The 20907-nt window shown below is 37.8% G+C and overlaps 1 protein-coding gene across 13 annotated transcripts in view; it reads left to right on the top strand.

Moving 5' to 3' along the window:
* Positions 1-20907, top strand: part of LOC122819845 (adhesion G protein-coupled receptor L3-like) — a 265919-nt gene that overhangs the window by 192439 nt on the left and 52573 nt on the right. For 10 of the 13 annotated variants that reach the window (XM_044096838.1, XM_044096837.1, XM_044096842.1 and 7 more), the window contains 2 exons: positions 3310-3348; positions 14698-14881. In XM_044096838.1, the coding sequence (XP_043952773.1) occupies positions 3310-3348; positions 14698-14881 (223 nt within the window). The remainder of the gene's footprint in view (positions 1-3309; positions 3349-14697; positions 14882-20907) is intronic. The other 3 variants (XM_044096839.1, XM_044096845.1, XM_044096844.1) reach the window with 1 other exon arrangement.

Here is a 20907-nt window from a genome sequence, read left to right as displayed (position 1 = left end):
GAGAAGGAAGTGTGTTTATGTGAAAATTTAAAGGAGTAGCTACATTAGTATTTCAGTAGTATCGTTTTTCTAAAATTTTAGAAGACATTTAATGTGTCAAAAGCACTACAGCCTAACCCATTGATTTTTCCCTTATTTATTGTGCTCGATCTAAACAATAGAGGTAAACAATTTTATGTTTTTTGAACTGCAAGCTCATTTTTTTATTCCCTAACTCACACCAGTCCAGTAAATGTATAATATTCCTCTCAAGCAGTAAACATCAGTAAAAATGTAATTCAGTAATTTGTTAGACCATCTGCTCTCTCATAAGTTTCTTTTTATATTTTCAGGGCATTTTTGTTTATTTCCGTGCTGCAACAGACACAGATGTCCCCATTGAGATTTTAGTGCCAGTTTTCTCCAATAGAGATGGATGCCTGTAACGCAAGACGAGTAAATTCATGTTGAGGATCAAGAGGAGTTTTTAACACCACTTCAAAAAAAGTTTCCCATAAAATAAAACATTTAGGTAGAGGTGCCTGTTTGGAGATTGTTTTTGTCTTCATTTCTCCTATAAAGTAGAGGATAAAAACAGCTGTATTGAGTGGAATAATGTGAAAAGGCTTTTACAGACAAGATTATTTATTTAAGAGGTCAGAGGGAACCCAGTGATAAATTATTCTCAACCCACAGATTTGCCGTCAATGTTTGCAGCACAGTGGCTCTATGGAGAAAAATGACCCTTTAGCCTTTTCTTGTGTTGAAGTTCCATCGCCATTCAAAGCTCTCCTCTAGAAATCTTTTTCATTGCTCTGGCAGTGGTTGATGTTTTTCTCTCAAGTTCAATCATTTTGACACAATCTGCAGTGAGCTAAACGAATTAAAGATCTTTTTTTTTTTCCCCTTTGGGCAGCAAAGCACAACGTACTGCCAGCTGACAATGAAAGGATTGAATTGGCAAACGGCAAGATCAGCGTCGTTTTTGTGATCAAAGGGTAACTGGCTAACGGAAGAAACTGGACTTTTTCCAGAGGAGTGGGCCACGATGTTGGCTCCTTTATAAGAAAGTGGTTGTCTTTGCTGTTAATCTGATTAGGATTTAGCACAGTACCAGACCCAAGCTCTTAAAGCCAAACAGTGGCTCTGGTGTCTGTATCAGGACTCGATTAGAATCGTTCATTCCCTTTGCAGCCCTGACTTCCAGTGTTGGAGTCTTTGTTAGATATAATTTCTCAGGTATTCTCTGAGCATTATCTCTGCTTCAGTGCTGGACAAAGTTTTGACGTCAACCAGTTCTCCGTTGCTCTCCCAGGAAATGAAATAAGTAAAACCAAAATCAGGTCTATGAGCGCCTGGAAGCATTTCCCCACTTGCACTCTGTCTCATTTCTGGGCTAATTAACACATGAGTTTACACTGTTTTGCCAAGATGGTGTGTAATTAAACCACAGTTGCTTCGCAGCATTACTTTGCACTTTGTAGTGTCATAAATTCACATTTATTCAAAAAACATGTTAGTTTCCCCCCTCCCCCAATTCATCTATATTTAGGAAACCAATGTAGCAAATTGGAAGCATCTTTCGTAAGGGCCTCCTTCACCATGTTTGGTAAATTGGAAAAGTATGAAGTAATGTTCTGTGAGAGTTGTAATTATTCATCCAGCTCTTTAGACGAGACAGGTTTTTATTGGGTTAAGAAAAATCCCCTCACATTTGAGAGATCATAAATTGTGTTTTAAATAATCTGTGAACAGCATAGAAAATTCTAGTCCGGTTTTGACTAGTGCTGTTTTTATTCTTGACTAACTCCAAGTGGATCAACATGCCAAAACCCATTGAAAATCTTCTTCTTTTTCTGTTTTTTGTTTCCAAACACATTGTAAAGAACCGCCACTTAATTCACACTTAAAGATAATGAGCCTATGTATAGATTATAAACTGGAGATAATCTCTTAGTCTTTGACAGTCATTACTCCTGTATTACTAGTGATTAATGAAGTCCATTTTGTAGCATCAAAATGTGTTCTTGTATTTCCAGACAAACAAAAACTTTCATAGATCACAAACTCTATATTAAAGAGTGTGTCTATATAGTTCAAGGTTACCCAGAACTAGCATAGCTCAATAACATAGGGGTATTTAATGCCATTTAGGATGCTATTGAACAATATGCAAACAATATGTTTGTGTTAGAATTCATTAAATACAGTAATAAAGTCAATATCCAAAATGTAATTTTCAATTAAATAAAACTATCAATACTTGTCGGGAGACTCTTTTTTTTCTTTGTTTTATTAGGAGCGCTCACAAAGTGATGGATTTAATTTTGTAGATGGGTATTAAACCAGAATGGACCTCCATTCTGGTTTAATACCCATTGTGTAGCTTATACTGGCATGTGTTCATAAGACCTTTGTAGATCACAAAACCTGTCAGTGCAACATCAAATCATCAACTGCAAAGAAGCCTTTATAGACCTCTGTGGTAAAACTGCAGAAAGGCATAGATCAGGGGCGAAGGAGTACGATCATTCTGAACCGTTGAGTGCTCCCAGGAGCAAAATGACCTCAGTGATTGCAAAACGGAGAGAGAGTGAAAACATTAGCTCTCCTCCTCAGGTTGACTGTCTAATAAAACTAGGGCAAACTGGGATTTTATCAGTAAGCACTCTAACACAGCTCCAGATTGTCCTCCGAGATGTGAGAACATGCCACGAAGATCACAGCAGCAGTTCATCAATCAGAAAGCAGACACATGAGAGCCAATCTACACTTTCTCAAGTGGTGTTTAAAAGACTCTTAGAACATGAGGGAAATGATCATTAGGTCCCAGGAGACGAAAATAATTATTTGCTAGGTCTTAACATCTGTCTCCGAGTTAACGGATGCAAACTGTCACTGCGCGACTGGTCTAAAACCAAATCACTTTAAACACATCTGGGTGTAAGAACAAAGATTCCCTGTTACAGGATTTAGGACTGAAGTTTTTGATCATAGACAGACATAATTCTGTCTGCGGAATAATAAAATTTATCTAAAGACATCAGTTTCTTTTCTGAAAAAGAAACAAAAAGAACACATCGAATTTCTGAGTAGCCTTTTATTCACATCTCAATAAATTAAGATTGTCAGTGAAAAAAGGAATTTATTTCAGTAATAAATTCAAAACAAAAAACTTGGATATTAATGCATACTGAGTAGTCCACAAGAGACTGTATACACTGTTTTCTATGCAGTCCATCTACATCTAATTGTGAAAGCGCAAAATAGTAATTTTGTTCAGTTGTTGATTTTTTGCTAACTTTTTTTTGCATTTCCTGTCAATTACAGCTGCAGAAGAGAGAGCGCTCATGTCGATTTTATGTCCAGGTACTTGGATGTAATTTTCCTCGTCCATCTATCATCACTCTGTTGATATTGTCATAGTTTTCACCGCATGTTTTGAAAATTGGCCTTTTTGAAGGGACATGAGTTATCAGCAAAAAAATATGAGAAGCCAAACGTAACAGCATCAAAGTCACTAAATTCTGAATCAAAGGGCCAAATTTCATTGTGACACATTTCACCCTGTTTATTTCACACTGTTGGCCCCCTTCGCTACAAATGCATGTCATAATGGCCTGTTTCTTAACCCCGAGCATGTAACCCATCCCTTCATCTACAAGAAATGACCTAAATACAGTTGCTGCCTATTTAATAAGTCAACGGAAGCCTTCACCTGCTATGATTCTCTCTGCTGCATAATACATACTTGTCCCAATTTACAAAGAGAGGGAGTTAACTCGCCTTTCTTAGCGTTTTCTTCAGACTACTTTGGGATTTTGTAATCCCAGGGGTGACATTTACGCTGACATCAAAATCATTTCTGCCCTGACGAGAAAACAGGAGAAGTTGACATCCTCTGTCTTCCATACGGTTGGCTCAAATTACGGCTCACACACACCAGCCAGATGTTGTTTTTATATGCATTCTCTATACAGCTTGTTTTAGCTAACGTGCTTTCAGCTCCTCCGAGGCACGTCGGAGGACAATTTGTTTTCAGTCTTTGAGCAACTGTGCACATGAGATAGATGTCATGTATGCTGCTGTGTGCACTTAGGCAGGCTATGCCTTATGTTGCATTTTAGTGTCTGAAGGAACTTAAGAAAATAAGATCAATATTTGTGGTATTCAAGACTTTTCTCATTGTCAGCTAATGTGACTAAAAGATATGTAATAATATGTGCATTCTGCACATTTCAATTGCAGTCATGGGTTATATCTTTGACTTTTTTGGCTTAATTTTTAAGTTAGAATGTTAAAAAAAAGCATATGTTTTTTATTATATTTATTTACAAGAATATTATATGCAATTCAAGCTAAAAAATATAATTTGAGGCCACTTGTGCATGTGCTAGAAAAACACACAAAAAAAACAACATCCAGCTGTTTTCTTTTGACAACAAGTAAATGCTTTGTTGGTGTCAGGAAAACGAGCTGCTTTAAAACTTCCTAATTATTAAGTCACAACCTGATGGCACTGTCCTGTTACCTAGCAACCCCAACTGGGCCCAGTCTCTCAGCAACCCAAGTGGAGCTCTGCTCTCTTCATCATTCGAAGATGAGCACATTTGGTCAGCTGGCTTTACTGCTGTATGTGCTGTACAGGGTCTGCTGGAAAAGACAAGTGTTTTGCTGTTGCACTGAACAACATGTGTTTATGCAAGATCAGAGCTATGTGGCTTCATTTTATCCTTAAGCTGTGATTTTTATGCACATTTTATACTATCACAATAGAAAAGTTTGATGGAAACGGCAAAATCTGTTGCAATGCTACATATTAGACACGACTGACCAATCAGAAATCACCATTATGTTGCTTAAGCTGCAGAGAGGAAGGATTCCCAATAATTTGTTACTAAAGAAACTCTCAAATGTAGCGACAGCTTCATGCATAGGGCCATGCACCATGGGAACATGTATCCCATGATGCATAGCACCTCAGAGTCTGGAGCTGGTGCCATGTGGACCTGTAGCTTTTCTCACTTCGATCTTTAGTAGCTCATTCCTCACCTGAAGTATTTAAAGCAGGGGTCTCAAACTCCAGTCCTCGAGGGCCGCTGCCCTGCAGTTTTTAGATGTGCCACAGGTACAAAACACTGGAATGAAATGGCTTGATTACCTCCTCCTTGTCTAGATCAGTTCTCCAGAGCCTTGCTAATGACCTAATTATTCTATTCAGGTGTGATGCAGCAGAGGCACATCTAAAGGTTGCATGACAGCGGCCCTCGAGGACTGGAGTTTGAGATCCCTGCTATAAAGGAACAAAATGATGGTGGTGTTGAAGGAGGGATCCTGTTAATTGGAGTCTTCTGAGTTTGAGTCAGATTAGCCCAAGAGATCATCACTTCTGTGAAGCTTCATTATTGGTGTAGATCTTGATTTAATATTAGCAATCGTTACCCACTGCAATATAAGTTCAATCAAATTAGTTGGTGCCAGTGTTCAAAGGATGACTAAGCAGTGAAAAAATAAATCTATTCTTTTGCATACTTATAAATAATTTGACTCAACTTTATTGTGTTATACAGTAATTACAAATTACAGATGTTTCTTTGTGTTCTAGGGTTTTAGTGGAAAATAGAAAATGCTAATCCCTCTCTATTCATGCAGCACTTTAGTTTCGCTATTAGCTTATCAGCATAGGCTGAAAAAAAAAAAACCAGAAATCCCTCAAAAACTACTTTCTTCACATTAGTTTCTTTTCTTGGTCCATTCAGCTTTTGCAAAAATAAATACTTTAAGGATTTATTCAGCATTAATATAGATGACTGCACACACAGCTTAGCCAGCTTGTCAAATTCAAACAACAATGAAGTGATTTTTGTTTGACAAATCGACACAATGGAGCAACATCTGTGGCCAGACGTAAACACAGGCATTGACTGCACATACTGGAGGCCTGTTGAGGAGGAGACTTTTATTGATTAGGGAAATTGGGCAATGTTTTCTTCAACAGGACCCTTGTGGTTGTCATAAGTGGGTTAAGCAAAGGAATACAAAGCAAATGAGAGGTGCACCTGCCTCCGCTCGGAGGACACACGTGCTGCTGAAAACAGACTGTTACAGCGCTGCTGGGAATACTGTAGGAGTTCCAGGTGTTGTTGTTGTTGAGGAGGGACATGTCCTAAAATAAAAGACATGGCTTGATGAGTAAATCAGATAACGAGAGATAATATTTTCTTGATTGAGGACGAAAACAAATGACACTTGAGATTTTAAATTTATGTATGTGAGCTCAGAATTTGGATACGCAGCTCAGCCTCAGCTTAACTTGTGCAGATGAAATGTCAATTCTAGCTCTTCTGAGTCCCTCTAAATAGTCACATCTGCTGCACATCACAGCCAATTTGATTCCACTGAAGGGATTTGGCCTTGATACGGCAACAAAGTGCATAATGATCCACTCTCTTATGTTTTGTGTTCCCCCTGCAGGAATGTTCCTCTGTTGTGGCCTTTGATTTTGAACAAACACAATAAAAATGGCGCCCTGCCTCCCTTCACCTTTTTTTGTCACTTTAATGGCAGCTTGTTTAAAGGTAGCAACATGATGGCTGTCCAATTATTGTGATTGCATCTATTCTTGTTGTCCCTAAATTACACACGATTAGGGTGTTTGTTTTGGGGGCTGGTTTTAAGAGGAAATATGAACTGTGCAATTTGCAGTACATTTTATGTAACAATAAAAATGTACCATCTTTTGCCTCAGTGGGACCCAAGTAAGTGTGAATATTTAAGACACAGGGAGGACACTAAGCTCTGACCCTCATAAAAACAACTCCTTTTGCTCAAAAAGAAAACCAAAGGGAGTGTTGGATGACCTCAAAGCAGCCGAAACCAAGGGAGGTTTCTCGTTCAGGAATTTAACAAGAGGATAAAACTCCCCTTTTCTTGAAAGATGAGGATAAACTCATCCTTCTAAACACAGAAATACTCATTTGGATTGCAATCCAGAGATAGGAAGAGCACTCGTATTGATTGGCGCTGCTCACAATGGAGGTGGCTCGGCTGTTCAGTCAAGCGTAAAAGCTGATAATAGTTTTTTAGAGAACACCCTTGATTTTCCTTGAAATTTAAGCAGTTCAGTGGAGAATCTTACACGGTTCAAAGAATATGTAAACTTGCCATCCTTGAGTGCGTACATCTGAATCTGACCACTCTACAATTCTGATTTCCCTACTCCAGTGGCAGAAACAATGGACAACATGAAACGGGTACTGCTAAAAATCATCAAGAGGCATCCTTTATTGCCTGTCCTCCACTTTCACAGTTTCGGCAAAACAAGCACTGTCCTTAAATGATACTTTGATCTAGTCTTATTTGATACAAGCTAAAAGCTGTCAGAGTAGAGCCGCTGCACCTTCACATCAAGAGGAGCCAGTTGAGGTGGCTCGGGCATCTGGTCAGGATGCCTCCTGGACGCCTCGCTGGTGAGGTGCTCTGGGCACGTCCCACTGGGAGGAGGCCCCGGGGAAAACCCAGGACACGCTGGAGGGACTATGTCTCTCAGCTGGCCTGGGAACTCCTTGGGATTCCCTCGGAGGAGCTGGAACAAGTGGCTGGGGAGAGGGAAGTCTGGGCCTCCCTTCGGTGGCTGCTACCCTTGCGACCCGACCCTGGATAAGCAGAAGAAAATGGATGGATGGATGGATAAAAGGTGCAAGAAGCAAACTGAGAAAATAATTAGGTGTTTAAACCTATACATGTTTTTCTTACATCTAACAGCAAAAGTACATTTTAATTATGAAACAAATATTTGACTTCTAAACTCTTATCATACAAGCTAAAGGAAAACAGGCAACAGTACATTGCAGAATTTACCAATAGATCTCAAATCCCTTATGCAGTTCTAGCTCGATGCTCGGGAACAATGGGTGTATTCAAGCAGTTTCTGAAACTACAATAAAAGAGCGAGAAGATTGTTTGTGAAAGCGCACACAGGGTCAGTCTGACCCCTCCTTGGAGTGTGGCAGTCAGCTTTTGACTTACCATTGAGAAACAGCTTGCTGCACCCTTAATGGTTGTGATGGGGACTCCAGTTCTCCTGCCTCTGGGTCTGACTCGGTCTGACAAATGTGCGGTTGCACAATTGTTTATCCTTTTGCATCCATTTTCAAGTGCATAAAGAGTAAACACTGTATTGGAGGGCACGGCCTGCCTGTTGTGTTATAGTGACGTAGCTCTAAAACATCTCATTCTAGAAAAAGTTCAAACTGGCAGAACTGACTAAGTAAAATCTCATCAACTGAGGATGATTGCAAAAAATGTAATGAATGATTTGTGTAGCTAACAGACCTACCCTACCTTCTTCCAGTAAGTATAATAGGTCTCCTTTAGAAATAAGGAAAGAATAAAAGTCTCCTCAACTTTGAGCATTTCACTGAATAGGAAATAAATATAAGGTAATTCTTCGAGGCATTTTCTGGAAAACATTGAACTTTAGATGTTAAGAGACCCTGTAGGATATTCTTTTTGGTTTGGAGGCATAACTTTTATGAGGTACAGTGGAAAAAAGCAATTGAACATCCAATTTTATTTCATGGTAAGTTTGCCTCTTTTTCCTCGTTTCTTTCAAGCTAGATTTGTAGTTTCGTAGCTCCTTCTGTCCTTTTTCTAATATTCATTGAGACAACTAAGGAACCTCCCTTTTTGTGATATTTTTGGGATTTCACAAATAGAAGTATTTGTGAATATTGAAAGTAGAGCCACTTTCAATATTCAGCAAACCAAAATGAGTGAATTTTTGTTAGTTGATTTATTTATTTTTTTTAAGGTGCAGTGGTGCCTTTTTTGATTACTAGAAAAATTTAAGGTGTGTGTCCTACTTAAGCTGTCATGTATGGCTGACAGAAAACTCGCAGCAAAAAAATAGGGAGGGGAAGTCTTACTCTTTGTTGTAAAACTCACTTTAATTCATCAAGAGGAGCTTAAATAGCAGGAAAGGTTTTAGTAAAAATAGTGATTTTGAAACGGTTTCTTTTGTAAAAGATGCAGGAAACAAAGAAACACTGGAGAAATCATGCTTTGTTTCTGAAAGAAGAAGTTTTGTGGATTTTAATGTTTGTTTTTTAGCCATAGTTAACATTATAACAGTGGAAAAGTATTGAAACAACCAGAAAATCTTAAATAACAATTGAACATTACAAATAAATAATAAAAAGAAAAAAATTCCAAATAGATATGGTTCTGCAATTCAGGAAAATACAGGGGAGATTTTTGGGAATTCATAACATAAGACCATATGAAATAAAATAAAAAGTACAAAGGTTATCCCACAGAAACTCACTTACTCAAAAATAACCACCCACGTATTAGGAGATGGATTCATGAAATATTAAAGTGTTGGGTTTCAGTGGTTTCCAGAGAAAGCTGTCGAATTGGCCAGCAGGTATAAAGAAGCAAGAAAAAAAAAAGAAATGATGCAATGGCTTCGTCTGAGCCCCGAGACTACAGACGATCAAGATTGAGATAAACTAGAGTTTTCTTCCCATATTTTGAGTTTACCCTTTCTATGTCAGTGACAAGAAAAAAAGCGGCAGAAACCAACTGGTTAGCATGAAAGCAGGAGGGGGGAAGAGACGAGGGGACTAAAAGTGCATGCATACAGCACAGAGGGTGTGCAGGGAGGGAGATCAGCCTCAGCCAGAATCAATTTCCTAGACCCCGAGTTCATTTCATCAATCAGCGCACAGATAGAGGCGCACACACCGCGGCTCGGCTTGGACTCCTGCCAGGCTCTAATGTCCACCTCTCCCTTCCCTTCCTTCCTCTCCTGCTTTGGTATAAATGGAGCATGCACTGCAGCGTTTCAGGGCCGGCCATCATCCCTGTACCAAGTGGAACATTCCTGCAGTGACCTCGGTTTAACGACCAAAACATCTCTTATGTAACTGGGGACTCATTTAGCTCGTTTGAATTTTTTATTTATTTCTTTTTTTTTTTTAAAGCCTTTGCACTACCAACAAAATTTGCGGCGCAAGAAAATTGTTTGGGGTTTGCAGCAGCAGAGAGAGCTGCTACAGTTGACACATGGAGAGGCAGTGCTCTAATAGAAGAGAAATGGCATCACCACACATTCTTGATTTATTTGCACAGACCAAGATGACTGAGGTGATGTCCTCCTACCCTCCAGCCCACTCAGCTTTTCAAACTGAGGCTCAGAATATGCCCTTTTCCTGCTCTGATTGCAGTAAATATAATTTTTATATTATGAATAGCCTGCAGCTATTCCAAGTTGTAGGCAAAATAGGTTCATCTGATGTGAGATTTAGTATAATTTTATCATAATTATGGATCTTCTCAATCTTCCTCAGTTTGCTTTACCTTTCAATATCATAACGACAAACTCATGCAGTTGGACATTGTAAATTATGTACAATGGTGCGTTGTGTCTCGGGTTCTGAATTTATTCAGGTCCTCAAATGTGCAAAAAACCCCAAAAAGATTCAACAGCTTTATTTATTAAATATTATTTAATAAACAAAGCTAAACCACAATGGAAAATCTCAGGAAGAGGCCACCCAATGCTCCATTTTCATCTTTAGGCAGACTCCTACCATTTGGAGGCACACAGTGGTATTTATGTGCTGTAAGCTCTGAGTGGGTGCATCTTCTCACTTTTCTTTATGTCCAAAAGTACAGGCTTAGTGACTGCAAATGCCCACACAGAGCATCTGAAACTGACAGACGACCAGTCTATGTCTCAATCTTTCTGTCTTAAGCCGACACGTAGGGTCCAATCAGGAATAACTACTCTAATTATCTTTGGAATGTAATTGACCTTCCACTCTCACCTCATTCTTGCTCCAGGGAAAGAAACACTGCGATTTCAGTCACTCAATGCATTCAACTGGATTTAGACAACTTCTTACCGGCTTGGATCATATTTCACTTAATTTGACCGTTTTGTTTTATGTCAGATCTGAATCAGGCTGTACGTTTGGACGTGAGTAAACTGGACTGAAGGGAACCTGTATGTGCATTGAGATGGCATTTGTTGTGAATTGGTGGTCTATGCAATACATAAACTGATATGGATAGGAAAAAAAATTTGCTAATCAGAAGTAGGTTTCATTCCTTACCTTCAGAGAACAAAGCATTCTCATTCCCGCAAGGTAATTACATTTGCAGGCTTTTACCTTGCGAGATAGCGGCAGTTGCAGGACTAAACTCTAGTTCTGTTCTTGTTGTAAGCCTGAAGGCAAGCAGGTTTTGACTACTAATGGCAAAGAATTTAATAGCTTCTTTTAGTGGTTTGTACACACATTTACTCAAAAGGTGTTGCAGTACTGCACAAGTAGATAAGCCACTCTGAGATAATCAACAAATAGAAAATGTATTTTTCACTAAGGATTATTTAAAAAAAATTTTTTTTGTCATTTTACCATTGTCATAACACACCCAGAATGGGACATTAATCATGCCAATTACATACAAGTAAGGAAGCATTTAGTAGTTTGTAAATCTCCCTATAAATAACAAAAATACTGAAGTATTACTCCCATTAGGAAAGCTTAGTTGCAAATGACTTGGGATCTCTTTTCTTGTTATTTACTTCATGTTAAATAAGGCAAAGAAGACTTCTGTATTCATGATAAAAACACAAATAACATTCACTGTAATTTACTGTTCTGAGGTGATTAATTAGCTAGAGTCATTTTTTTTACTAGTTGACACCAGAAGCTGAATTTATCATGTCATTATATAATAAGCTGATCATATATAATTTGTCTATTTCTAAATAGATAAAAATGAATTTTTACTTAGCATTATTAACCAATGTAAAAATGATTCCTTATTTCTTTATGATGGAAATGAGCTTCCATCATTTGTTTACATGCTTTCCCCCCTTACTAGTTCCTGACCTTCTCCCTTGTCCTTGTCTCTTGTTCATAGCTTACCATTTCGTCTTCTTTATACATCTCCTTTGTATGTGAAAATGGCAAAGAGCCAGTCCATCAGTCCTCACCCTGTGAAGAACCATTATTTTTAGTGGTATGAGAACTAAGGAAAGAGAATCTTAAAGTCGTGAACAAAGGAAAGGGAGAGAAAAAAAAATGTCAGCGCCTGAAGAAAAAGAGCTCCTTAATTGAGAGCGAATCAACCTCTGCTTCTAGCTGAATGTCAAAAGGTGTGATTGGAGATTGGGTGCTGATAATGAATAATTACATCAAAGATGATAGACTCCCCATGCATGTGGAGTAGGTTTTGCCGTGCACAGTCTGCTATGTTGTGCATGTTCTAGTGGAATAGCAGGTGGAGTGTGGTGTGTGCTCAGTCTTGCATCAGACTCTTATATTGCGTGTGTGGATATTGGAGACTCGGTGTGTGTTGAAAGTTGAAATTGTAGCTGGCGAATCATAAATTTAAAAACTACCCCATTTTTTTGTCGCCCTACAGTCACACTGACTTAACCAAAATTAAAACAGGATGCCGTACAGTAGCTGCGTCATTTGCCACCATTATTACCATTTATAAAATTTAGCTATGTTACAGGCACATTAATATTAATTCCACCTACTTTGTTTTTGTCAGTCTTGTTTTCAGCCATAATTTGGTAATTCAAAGGGTTTGTAGCTGTAATCCAAACAGAACCCTTGTTTTAATCTGGTACTCATTTGCAATAAACTGAATTATGTAACTTGAAACTTTAGGATGAATCATAGATATATGACTACTGTTAAAGTACCTGGTAATTAAAAATGTAAAAAATTCTGTTGGTAGTGGTAATTATCATGGTCATTAAACATAACAATTTGAAAATCCCTTTGTTTTTATGTTTTGCGACCTGATCAAGACCACTGAAATAGATCTCATTACACTAACGCATCAGTTTTCACAATCAAAAGCAGCTCATTTTTGCCAGTGGCAGTGAGCTTATGCTAAAATTAAAAGCTATTTTTTATCTCAATTTTGTGCTAAAAAATACTTACCTAACCTCCAAAGTGAATGAAAAGCAGCAATTTTCATGTTGACCCTATGGCTAACAGTTAGCTTTCTCCAATTTCACTAAAGCAGTGTAACATTCCAATACAATCACATATTGCTGGCAGCAATTCACTTTGTCAATGAGCATAACAGTCAGTAAATTAGATTTTCTGGCTTGCAACTGGAAAACAAATTAATAATTGTCATTATATATTCTAATATTATATAATCAATATTTTATTAATTCCACCAAAATGCTATTATCCCTCCTGGCTGTTAAGTCTGAACAATTAACATGTTATAGATTTGTTACGCAGCAATTTCTGACTTTTTTTTTTTTTTTTTTTTGCACAAAAGGTACAATGCTTAAAAGTTGCTTGGTGTCAGATTTTCTAGTTTTTCATTAAAACAATCATTATGTCTGTTCACTAAAAGTTGTTATTTATAGATCTGGTCCACGCTTGTGTGAGTTGCAACAATACAACATTTTAACATTAAAATCTGATTTGTCTCATAGGAGACATAAGTGTGGTATTAAAACCAGATTATTTTAATCATAAGCTTTGCTTCTGGCTGTTACCTCAGTTTTATCCTGCCTTTACGTATTTATGAAACACTTAATGTAAGAATGCTCTGTGGATAAGTGCAAAAGACTGTACTCAAGACTCACAAAAACATCTCCCTCGTCTTTACACTGTTTGATTCAATTCATAGCGAACACTATTACTGCCTAATTACTTCAATTTTTCATACATCTATAGGAACAAATTAGCAAATTTACTTGTAACGGATCTTTTGGACAATTCTTGGCGATAATTTTCTTGAAAGGAAATGTTTCTACCAGTAACAACAGTAAATGTACTAAAGTAAAATAAAGTAATAATAATGTGTTTGGCCACCAATTGTACTTCGAAGACTTAAAGAATAAATTTATTTCCATGGGCTGCCGAGCTGAGCTTGGTCTTTGGAGTGTTTGTACCAGGAATGAATTGCTCTGCTTGACCAATTAGTATTCCATTCATAAATCTTGCCATTGGCATTTTTAAATCTTTAATGGCTCTTAATTTTTCATCTTGTCTTGGAGATGTTCACTCTTTCCCCCCTCCCTCTTTATTTATTTCCTTCACCGCTGTTTTGTGCCGATTAACAAAGGCGTTATTAGTCCTTCACTTCTATTATTACTGCAGGAAAAAAAAAAAAAAACTGTATTAAATGCTTGTGTGAGTTGCTACCAGCAAAAGCTTTTTCCACCCACTGGATTGTCTTAATGTTGTTTTACTTTATTTATTTCAGCACATTTGTGTGCTAAGGTTGTCTGCAGGATGGAAGATCATTTATCACACCAATTAAAGACTTTAGCCTCAAGTCATGCAAGGACTGGCCTCTAGTCTTGTAAGCATTGGCTCTGATTCATTTACATGATTAATTCCTCTTGTAGATAAAAGGAAATGGCCACAAAAACAAAATAATATATTTGGTGTCATTACAAATTCAGGTGTTGCTGCCACTAGGTGACCATTCCACCCTGATACACACTTTGTAAATCAATCTGATGTTTTCTTTTCAAATGAAATAAAGGAAAAACAATCATCCATCCATCCTGCACGATCCCCACAGGATTGTGGGATTTGTTTTTCACTCCTGAATTCCCCTTGTTCTTCCTTAACTCATACCATTTACCAAATCACCATGTCAAGCAGCCTCAGTTTTTCTTTTTTTTCTTCTTCTAAATAAACTCTTTGGATTCCCCAGGCCATGGTGGAGACGGTCAACAATTTGCTGCAGCCACAGGCCCAGGCAGCGTGGAGGGAGCTGAGCACCGGGGAGCAGCTGAGAGCTGCCACCATGCTGCTGGACACGGTGGAGCAGGGGGCCTTCGTCCTGGCTGACAACCTGCTGAAGACGGACATTGTGCAGGAGAACACGGACAACATTCGTAAGTATATCCTGACCCTTTTAGATTACAGGGTGTTACAAAAGTAATTAAAGCTCTTACTTAGCTAAATTCCAGCCAAAAACTTCATTCTATTTAACCGGGATTTAACGTGAGAGACCAACACAAACAAGCCCATTATGGTAAAGCGTAACAAAAAGGATACAATGATGCAACAATAAACCATTGGCATATCATCGTTTTTAAAGCGACCTGTGGTCAGCTTCCCATATAACTGAAATTATCCAGAAAAGTGTCAAATCTTACTTAATTTTTTTCACAAAATCTGTTCTCAATGACGTTAAAGGGGCTTGTAATGAGTTGGAGGAAAAAGCAGTGAACTTATTTGCGCCTTATGGATAGACTCAACTCCAGAAAAATTCAATAGAACTTTTTTCTTTGAGTCAAAATTATTTTTGTCTATTTCAATATTTGAAATAATCAGAGGTCAGAATGCAAACAGTTGAACTATTAAATGCATTCCTGAATGTGCTAATAGACTTTTGTCTTGTTTTTTTATGGTTTTGAAATCACTAATATTTCATATGTGTGACATCTTTCAGTGTTGTTTTTGTCCAGATTACCCTTAAATCTCAAAATGTTGTTTTACCTCACATTTATGCATTAGTCTGTGTTGGTTTATCACACAAAACCTTTTTAAGAATTATTGAAAATACTGGCTATGTCCCGTAAGTAAGTGGGGAGAAAGCAAAATGATAGTTGTTTCTTTGTAGGGCATGAAAATAACACATTTACGGTAAATGTGCATAGACAAACTTTGACTCATTTTGCTTGGGGAAATTGTAATCCTTAGCCTCTCGGAGTTAAATTTAGAAACAGAATACTGCTTTATTCTTAGAAAAGTGGCCACTTGGCATAAACACTCATTGTGTCTGACAGTTATCTTCCCTTGGAACAAGTCTGTGTGATATTATAATTCAGCAGTTGTTGTTACTGCTCCAGAATGTCCCCACAGCGTTCAGCTTGGTTTTATCTCAAAAGTCAAAAATAACTGACAACACATCCAACTCTCTTCGTTTGCTACTACATGAGATGACAACAGGACTCTGCTGACCTTATACAAACTATATTACAATATTTGACGCTGAAGTGGATGCTTCTAAACTTGCTCAGCTTTTTTTCCTCAGGTGCAAAGTTGTATGCTGGTTTCACCCGGAGTCTTGACAGCACATACCTACTGGAGCTTGTGTTAAACAATGACGAGCAGTCCAACTTATCCGAGTGCACTTTTTTTTTTTAAAGGAAGCTCAGTCTGTTTTTTGTTTCTCCAAGCAGGGATTGAAATACTCCTAAAATTCTACTTTAAGTAGCCAATATTTCACCTGAAATTACTATGTGCAAGCAGAGAATAGCACATTTATCATATTGACACAGGATGCAGTTTCTTTTTTTCTCATTTTACAGCCTCCTTATGCAGTTTGGAAAATTCCAGGTTGAAAAAGGAGAAATGAGAGTGGAAAAATAATTGTATTTGTAAGACTTTATTTTCCATCCTGTTGTCAAAATGTCTGTCAAGAACAGCCCTAAAAAGGACAAAGAATTCCGCAAACTGTGCAGGTTCCCAGTTTTTACAGCGGCTATAACATTTAGAAACTCTGTTTTCAAAGATGTAGTGAAAGCTCAAAATCTGTGAAATTATTTGATTGAGATCTATGCACATTTGTATGACACAAGGAAGATCATTACTGGTTTCAAATGTGACCTTAACAGTTTAACATCATAAGCACACCATGTTTACATGACAATCCTAATTTGCTTACTATTGTAAGCACAGCAACTGAAATGATTTGAATATCAATGTTCATATTGTTATTCTTGAATAAAACTCCTAACGAAAAGTACAAATCTATAAACAAACATCATATTTGCTCTAGGTGGCTAACCTCGACATGGATGTGTATATAGACATAAGTTCATTTCTCATTCACATTTACATTCAATAATGGAGCAAAAACACAGACTAATGTCAAGCAGACATTTAACGTGATTATCGTAATTGTTGAGAGAGTGCAGGGAGACTGGATACATCCTGTATAACCACCGGGGGAGTAAATTATCCTCTTAAACTGCACAGAAAGACATTTTTCACTTATAGAGTGGACGTCTTTTCACCAGTATGACTCTCAAACAAAAACAAGACGCATTTTAGTAGCAAACCCTTTGGTTTCATCATTCCAGCTTGGTTTTGCTGTTTTCCTCCGCGTTGTCCCTGCCCTCGCCCGTCTCCCTCGTCATACAGAGGCCACGGTTTCTCCGTGCAGTTATTGATCCAGGGGCCACTCGCGTATTGATGACGGCGCTTTCTGAGCCACTAGATCAAGTGTGAAGGTCACTGGAGTAACGCTCCTCTGCAGCTGGAGGTTAAGATCTACGGGACTACTCTCAGCCGATAGCGTTCAGCTGTAAACTGGCATTTATCTTGTCAGATAGCGTTTAAATTTATGTCAGTTATTAGGCAGAATTAACCGCCACTCGTGAAGATCAGGGATCAGTGCTCATTATTCAGAGTATAAATACCAGGCGAGCCCAGATAATGAAACTCGTGTCATTACTGTTTTCCCTAGCGGGGTAATCCAAACCTAGAAACACAGGTTGTTGAAATTTTGAATTATATGTGCTATTTTAAAGTGGGGGAGCAGAACATTTTTTTGTCAGTGTGAAGCGAATGGGGCAAGGGAATAAAAAAACCCTAAAAAAAAAAAAAAACAGCGTCATGATGAATAACCCTCTACTCCTAACATGCTTGGATTTTTTTTTTTCCTTTTATGAAAAACATATTCTTGCTTCCATGGCAACCTAAAAATATAGGTCTACTTACTTAAAAGGAAGCAGGCGTTGGGAGAATTAATAAAAAGGGGGTTTTATTGTATCTGGCACACAATTCATCTGGGTATTAAGGAGATTCTGAGCTCGTTTAGAAGGAGGGGAAAGGAGTAGCTGGGGGACGAGGCGATGCTGTGCAGCCCAGACTTTATAGCACGTTGTGGTATTCTGGTTAATTATGTGCTGGTGACATGTTTACTAGGCCTTATCTCTCTGTTTGCTTGGCTTATTTTATTTTATTTTTTCAGCTGCTCAGCTCCTGTAATCCTTCACATCACAGAGGGTTGTTAAATGAGAACGACGACGAAACCGTTTTTTTTATTATTTTTTTTTTTTTTCAGCGCCGTTAATCACTGCACCAGCTAATGATTGATCCTGCACTTTGAAATCCTTGCGATGTGGAAAGCTTCCGCGTGTGCAGATGTACTATATCTCTGACATGTTGGAGTGAGTGAGAGTTTCAAAGGGCTCCTTGTGGTTGCAGACAACCTGATTATGAAATGTCTTCTTTCTTTTTTTTTTCTGCATGGTGTGTTCACACTGATAAACTTTTCTACTTTTTCAATTAGCAGCCACAAACTTGGAAATGAATGGTTCTGTTTTAATGTGATGAACTAACGCAAAGCAGTGCATATATATAATGTAGAACTAAAACTATAGATGGTTTTAGAGATTTTTTAGGAATAAAATTATAAAAATTGCAACCTGCTTATGGATTCAGATTATTCTGATACCATTAAAGAAAGTTAAGTGCAAACCTAAATGCCTTCAGAACTCTCCTAATTTATGACTAAATTTGAAAACCTCTAGTGGTGGAAATTTTTTGAGGGTACTGTATTTTATTTCTTTAGCCACGGTGTCTATGTTTGTGTTTACACTTCCCAGCCAGTGTGCCCATGGAGTGCCCTGTCTGTGGCAAAATTTGCTTTGCTCCCTCCTTGATAATCTCATGAACAGATTTCTGCTGATTAGCCGTGTTATTCAAACCCTGCTTTGAAGGTATAGCCCTTGAGTCCAGCAACTCCTATGGCATCAAAGAAATTCCCCAGAGTAAGCTCTTATACACTGCCACGCAGGGAAAAAAGAGAACGCAGAGAGGGAGAAGAAAAATGCTTCCTTTATTCCGAAGGCAGACTTGGAATCCAGGGAATGCTGCACTATCTGGGGTATTGTCTTAGCTAAGTTGAATAGGAATGTATCAAAAACCCTCTGGCATTTAGAAAACCACAAGAGAATACTAATACAAAAGATTTTTTTTTTTTTTAAATAGAAAAGATGGAACGCCATGGTATGAAAACAGATACAAAGGGAGGATTAAATGTGCCCTCGCTGCAGCCCTCTGTTGGCTCTAACCTTTATCAAAGTCAGTGTGTCACGGCGACATCAGATCACCAGCTGAATTCGTTATCGGTTTTAATTAAGTTTCTTTCTCTTACTCTTGTTCGGTCTGTGTTTCAAGATGAGAGTCCCCACTTCAGACTAATCAGGCAGCTTTACTGCCGCTGCAACAATGACTGAATCTCCTGCGCTGGTTTTAATGTTCTTGCTGCTCAGATCAGCAGGAATATTGAAACGTGTTGCTGGCAATGCTGTGGTTGCCGTCTGTTTGTTTAATCTCAGAGTCATTATCGAAAATGTACGTTGACCCCTTAACCCTGCTCCTATTGTATCTGTAGCCATATTGAGATGTAAAGCAGGGTCCCACTGTTTGGCTGAAGGAGCTAACGTTTATCTTCAAATACAACAAAGGATATGTAAAAGGCAAGTAAAAATAAATATGATATTCAAAGGAATTTAGTGCCAAACCAATCATTAGACAGGCTGTGTCGTAATTACTTAGCTTAGAGTCACTACACATATAGTTTGTCAGAAAAAGGTCATGATCAATAAGAATATAAAAAATAACACAGATCAATTCCTCTGAGTTCTATAAAGGTGAACTCCTTTTCCTGGGAGGTGTTAAGGAGGCATCCTTATCTGAGTCACCTCGGATGACCCCTCTTCAACATTTCTGTAACATTACTCATCACCTTTAAACTGTGTCTGTTGAACACTAGTGCTAATCATTTTTGACCAGACACAAAGGAAAAATGATCTAAGATATTAGATCTACATGTTTTAGAGTAAAAACATGTTTATCTTTATGTTTTTTCTTCTACCAATTAATTGATCATTGGTTCTATCCCTTTATTTGGAGGCATTCTGACATTTAGGGCGCCAAAACGTCATAACCACTGGTGTTATGACCACTACATAACATTGTTGGTCACTGTATTGCTAGCTTAAGTAAAATATATCTTGATATAATAACTTTGATAGAATAGGGTCCTGGTTGCCAACAGAAGTCTTTTCCCCTTTCCTATATGACAGAGGAAATATTTGAACCATAAATTTGAAGTTTGCTTCAGACACAACAGCTGTTGAGAAGCTATAAAAGCTGCTCTTCATCTTCTGCCTGTATCGCTCGCTGTCTCGGTTCATAATGAGAAGAATCATTTCATAATATCAGGGATTTCTTTTTTTTTATGTATGAGTAATGTCACTGTTTCATTTAAAAGTCAGTTTTCCTCCAGAAAGACATTATCAGTAACGGTAACAATCCCTGTAGTCTTTGTTTGAAAGCTAGACTACAAAGATACAACACTCAGAAAAGTGCCGTGATGAATAATTGTTGGAGATGCAGAGTTTTTTTTTTAAATCTGACAATATTGGAGATGTGTTTGAACTTGTTCCGCTTGCTACCGTTATATATACAAGTACACCAAAAAATGTTTGTATAAAATTCCCTGAGCCAGTTCCATCTCAGCCACAAATGTTTTGAATCATTTTGTGACATAAATACTCAGTTATGTGTATTTAGATGTGGATTTGAGGTAAAGTTGATATTTGAAGGTTTTCTTTCTTTGTTTTCTTAACTCTACTTTGCGTAGAATGAATGCACTAGTGTCTCTGATAGCTAAACAGTTATGCAGCATGATACTGCCACTATTGTTCAGAAAGAAAAGATATATTTTATTTCTACCAATTCTGATAAATGGGCTCAAATATCCAGTCAAATACTGAATATTTATAAAAGCTTGTGATTCAACCTTTTATACCAGAAGGTTGCAAATAGCTATAAAAAGTGTGTAACTGAGATGGAACTTGCTAACAGACATTTAAAAAAAATTCTTTTCCAGTATTTT

This window comes from Gambusia affinis, linkage group LG18, assembly GCF_019740435.1.
Source record: "Gambusia affinis linkage group LG18, SWU_Gaff_1.0, whole genome shotgun sequence".
NCBI classification, from domain to species: domain Eukaryota; kingdom Metazoa; phylum Chordata; class Actinopteri; order Cyprinodontiformes; family Poeciliidae; genus Gambusia; species Gambusia affinis.
The sequence above is the reverse complement of the archived record's forward strand: the minus strand, read 5'-3'. Positions and strand labels throughout refer to the sequence as shown.